At 35.9% G+C, this 5,707-nt stretch overlaps 1 protein-coding gene across 1 annotated transcript in view; it reads right to left on the reverse strand.

Moving 5' to 3' along the window:
- Positions 1-4,395: 4,395 nt before the first annotated feature.
- Positions 4,396-5,707, reverse strand: part of col5a2b (collagen, type V, alpha 2b) — a 34,575-nt gene continuing 33,263 nt past the window's right edge. The window contains exon 44 of the mRNA XM_037696794.1: positions 4,396-4,781. Coding sequence (XP_037552722.1) covers positions 4,635-4,781 — 147 coding nt within the window. The 3' untranslated portion in view covers positions 4,396-4,634. The remainder of the gene's footprint in view (positions 4,782-5,707) is intronic.

Here is a 5,707-nt window from a genome sequence, read left to right on the forward strand (position 1 = left end):
GCGAAATAAGTTCATTTTGACAGATTTTTGAGCGCAGTGTACCACATAAAATTGGTTCGAGGTCATTAAGCACAACCACTATTAATACATAAGGTTCACTGTTAATTTTTGAGAAAATTCAAGGATTTTAAGTGCGCCTTATAGTTTAAAAAATATGGTACCAACTAATTTACAGAAAGTCTGCATCGACCTCTTAAGCCTGCTGGTTGAAATGATACCATTCTTAAACTGCAGCTGTGGGCCGCACAAATTCCCTCCAAGGGCCGCAAATGGCCCTTGGGCCGCACTTTGGACACCCGTGATAGTTAAACAAATACGGCTACCAAGTTTAGAGTTTGACCTGCTTTTTGTAATGTTGGCTGTTTACGTAAGTAAACAAACGTGGGGTAATTGAAGTCAAGACCTTCTATAACTTTCAGTGCTAATTATTGAAAATGTAGATGAATGCATGGAAATATTTGAGCCTGTGTGCATCATTTTTACCATTTGTGGATAAGAAAATCCACAACTTTTCAAATAAATTGTTAAAACAACCAGATAAATGACACGTATGCCCATGATGGAAAATTCTGGCTTTAGCTGTACGACAGTTTCAAAATCATTGGGCATAAAAGTGTTTTTTTTTTATTAATAAATCTTGGATCAATGTAAAGGTGTAAACTTAGAATAAATTTTACACTTTAAAGGTGAAGCTGAAATGTTGAAATGTTCAAAGCTGCATTTTAATTTAGTTAACTAGAGAAATGTCATTTCCAGTGAAAATGCAGTGTGAATGCTTATTGCTGAAGAACTTGCTGAAACAGCTGAAATTAGCTAAAAACGTGCTGAAATGTAAGTGCAAGCCTAAGTTAGCAGAAGAAAGAACACATTTGCTGACTTAGGTTTAAATAAGTACAAATTAGCGCACACAAAAAAGGAAATTAGCTTAAAAGCTGAAATTAGCAAAAATAGCTGAAAAGTATCTGAAAAGACAGAAAAAGTTTAAACGACAAGAAGGAAGTGGATGGAGCTGATATGAGCTAAAAACTGTGGAGTTAGCTGAAAAGCTAAATTTAGCACAACAGCTAAAATGTGGCTGAAATTGCAGAAAAAGTGGAAACTAGCAGAAAAAAGCTGAAATGAGCATAACAAGCTGAAATTAGAAGAAGTTAATTAGGCTGAAAGTAGCAGAAATTACACTGAAAAAGTTACATTTATCTGAAAACAGGTGAACTTAGCTAAAAATGCTAAAAAAAAAAAAAAAGGTAGCTGAGCTGAAAAGGTAGAAAATCTTAATTAAATGAGCAGAAGAAAGAAGAAATAACATGTTGCTGAAATAAAATGAGCACAAAAAAGTGAAAATTATTTAAAAAAAACTGAAATAAAAAAAACAGCTGAAAGGTAGCTAAAAAAGCAGAAAGAAGCTGAAAGTACAAGAAGGAAGTGGAGAGGGTAGTTTTTTGCTGAATTAGCCTGAATTATTTTTTTTAATGAGTGCAAAAATTGTAGAATTAGCTGAAAAAGCTTAAATTAGCATAAAACAGCTAAGTAATAGCTGAAATAGCAGAATAAGCTGAAACTTGCAGAAATAAGCTGAAAAGAGCGTAACAAGCTGAAATTAGCAGAAAGAAGTTAGAAGAAGCTCAAAAATGTTGCAGTTAGCAAAAAGAATCAGAAAGGAGCACAAAACAGCTGAACAAACACCTGAATTTAGCTGAAAATAGCTGAAAAAAGTTTAAATTTGCGCAGTGAATCTGAAAGAAGCTGAACCAGAACAAATGTGAAAGGAGTAAAAGGTTGTAAACGGATCTAAAGATTTGAAGGATGTAAAATGAACTGAATTCATTTTCTGTGAGGAAAAAGTGGCAGAAAAGGCTAAATATTTCAAAAAGCTAAAATTGCACCAATACCAAACGTCACAGCAGGATTGTCCTAAAAAAGAGCTGAATGTTTTGATTTATGTTTTGTTGAAATAGCTTAAAAACTGCAGGACGAGAATCGCGCCGACAAACATAAGGATTAAAAATGGATCACAATAGAGTGAATACTTCATAAACATTCACACAATTAGTATAAATAAAATTTAAAAATGCAGAATAACGTCTACGACCCACACCTTTTACAGTTTGACTTTTCACAGTCAAAATGAAAATAGAAACTCTGGCTAAAAATGACCAGATGCGGAGCGAGCTGCGGTTGCAGGAAACGGTGAGAGCGTCACGTCTTTCAGCGCGGACAAAGAGCAAAGGTCATCCCAGAAACATGTGCTGCCTGAACTCTGACTCCTTTTCCTCCTGTGAGAACGCCTTCTCCTTCACACTTTTTCTCTTTTGCTGAATTTCTTCCTTTATTTTCGTCAAACAGGAACTGGGAAGTCAAATTAGACATTCATGTTGTTTTGTAATTGTTAAAATTCAACACAGATTTGCTGATGTGCAGCTGGCAAACTGTTGTTTGGTTCTGATCAATTCTAAGCCTTTTAAACCTGAGCCTTCAGGTGAAAACACTGAACCACAATGTATAAGCTTTGTCTCCCTCTAGTGGTCATAATGAAAAATGTATCAGTTCCTTCATCATTTTTCAGACTTTTGGATTCTGTTGCAACTTAAATGTCAGATTTTGTGACAAATACTTGAAATAAAAACATTATTTATAATATTAAATAACGCAGGTGTCAACAACAAAATGTACTGTAAAATATTAAATGCAATTAAACAGGTTAAGTTACCCCCCCATCCCCGCTGTGAAAGGCATGCAGCCATGTTTGCCTGTAAGTAAAATATCACATGAAACTACTGCAAGGATTTTAAAGAATCTACCAGAAAGTAATCACAACTAGAGAAATTGCATTTCCTGCGAAAATGCAGTGTGAATGCTTATTGCGGAATAACTTGCTGAAAAACAGCTAAAATTAGCTAAAAACATACTGAATTGTAGTTGAAATGGAAGAAAAAGTCTAAATTAGCAGAAGAAAGCAGAAAGAACAAATATTTGATGAATTAGGTTAAAATTAGCAGAAAATAGTACAAAAGTTAGGAAATTAGAAGAAAAATAATCAGAAATAAGCTAAAATAGATGAATATTAGCTGAAAAAGTGGAAAGAGCTTAAACTACCAGATGGAAGTGGAAAAGCTGAAAGAAGCTCAAAAAAGGTGGAATTAGATGAAAAACTAAAATTTGCATAAAACAGCTAAATTGTAGCTGAAATATGAGACAAAGTTAAAACCACCACCACCACGCTGAAAAGAGCATAATAAGCTTAAATTACTATATGTAAAAAAAGTTATTTAGGTTGAAAATAGTAAAAATTACCATGAAAAACTTGAAGTTATCAGAAAACAGCTGAAATTAACTTAAAATTCTAAAAAGCTGCTGAAAATTTAGAACAAGCTTAAATTAGCACAAAAAGGCAGAAAGAACATGTTTGCCCAATTAAGCTGAACGAAACAGAAACGGGCACAAAAAAATGGAAATTATCTGAAAAAATTTGAAATTAGCAACAACAAAAACAGCTGGAAGCTAGCTGAAAAGGTATAGAGCAGCTTAAACTATCAGAAGGAAGTGGATAGAGCACAGTTTTGCTCATTTACACTGAAAAAGATAGAAATTAGTACAAAAAATGTGGAATTAGCAGAACAAGCTAAAAATTTGCATAAAAGCAGCTAAATAGTAGCTGAAATAGCAGAATAAGCTGAAATCCAGCGATAAGCTGAACAGAGCAAAACAAGCTGAAATTAGCAGAAAGAAGCAGAAAAATATTGTAGTTAGCAGAAAGAATCTGAAGGAGCACAAAACAGCTGAAAAAACAGCAGAAATTAGCTGAAAGTTGCTGAAATGACATTAAAAAAATTGTGTAACGAGAAAAATACCATAAAAGGAATGGAAGAAAAATGGATCACAATAGAGTGAATGCTTCATTAACATTCACACAATAAGTACCCGGTACAACTTGATTAACATTTGGGGTTATCCCCCTTTTAGGACGGCCGGTACAGCTAATTCACCCTAGCAAAAGCAAAAATGGCTGTAACTGTCAGTTGTACAGACACTGAGCTAAACTTTGGCGTAAACTGTTTACTGTTACAAGCACGTGGCTGTAACGTCACACACCGAGACAAAAATTTAAAAAACCTGGTGCACAAAAAAGCCGAGTTGTTTCAAAGTGAGACATTTATTCCACATCTATTGTCAACAAAGAACAAATATTTAGCAATTTACAGTCATATGTTGCATTTACAGTTTTTTAAAAAACAAAAGAAAATGTTTTCTGTTCAAAGACTGAATGGCTTCCCACATGGAAGGTAATAATAATAATAATAATAATAATTTAGGATTCAAGCTTGAGTTTGATAATTTATTCCTTTAAAGTTAAGAGTTACACTCGTTTCTGTTTCAACTCATGCTCCATCCAGGCCTCTCTCTGTACAGACACTGGGAAAACTCAAGGGTTGTATGTTTTTACTCCCAACATCAACGATTCGTATTCAACGCTGCCCTTCCAGTTTGTGTCCCATCCATCTAAAATCTCCAGTTTCAAATTCGTGTGGTGAACTTCTAAGATCTCCGTCGTGTTCAGCCATTTACGGCAATAAAACATCAGTATTAGTGCTACTCCTTTAAAAAAAAAAGGGCTATAAAGTGTCCATCTTGAGTTTTTATGAAAAGCACACGGGACCGATGTCCAGACCAAACTCCTGTTCGGCCTTCCCAACGCCCAGGGGGGCCAAGTCCACAACGGGGAGCCTGGTGGCCGTTTGAGTCCTGTACTCTAGCACTGTCCTGCCCCACTCTCCGTTGGATTTCTGAAGAACAAAAAGGTAGAAAGCTTGATAAGTATCATAAGTTAGATTTTTAATTCAGTTTGAATGATTTACAGTAGTCCCTCGCTACTTCGCGGTTCGACTTTCGCGGACTCGCTCTATTGCGGTTTGTGGACACAGTCCATAATATTGTACAAATTTTTTTTAATATAATTTTAAAATAAAATAAATTGTACATGACACATGATTATCAGCTTTTATATTACTCACGTGATTAGGACATTAGTTCACAAAGAAATAAAATACTTTGGACAGGCACCGCCATTTTGTAGTTTTCTTTCAATAAGCCTACACTGTAATCCCGCTCATAACGACTACATTTCCCAGAAGTCAACAGTGCTCCACCCAAAAGCCCCATTTCCTTCTGCTGAAATACTAGAGGGAAAGTTTGGATCTGATCGGAAAATGTTTGGCGCTCATTACAGTGGCTTCAGCGCCCAGCGGGTGAAGAGAGCTGCACGAAACCCACCGAACCGGAGCAGAACCAGACCTCCAGACCCATTGGTGAATGTTCAGAGATGGTAGCCTGCCTACGTAGACCTCCGAGCGGGGACACGCGCCAAAGTGCACGCTCCCATGGTCGCCATTTGGCAGCCAAGGATTTTTGGCACAACACTGGCCCACGTTTCCGGGTAGTCAGCGGTGACGCATAATGGATGCGACTTATAAGGCGAAGAGACTTATTCATGTTTTTTCCCACTTTATTAGACATATTTGGACTGATGCGACTCATACGGCGGTGCGACGTGTACGGTGGCAGGTACGGTAAGTAAAATTTAGTAGCTATGTTGTTGAAATGACATAGGTTTAAGAATTGAGAGCATTGCAAGAGTGTATGACAGGCTTATAGAGCCTTAATATACTGTATATATATATATATATATATATATATATATATATATATATAT

Source organism: Nematolebias whitei, chromosome 23, assembly GCF_014905685.2.
Source record: "Nematolebias whitei isolate Nwh7 chromosome 23, NemWhi1, whole genome shotgun sequence".
In the NCBI taxonomy this organism is placed as follows: domain Eukaryota; kingdom Metazoa; phylum Chordata; class Actinopteri; order Cyprinodontiformes; family Rivulidae; genus Nematolebias; species Nematolebias whitei.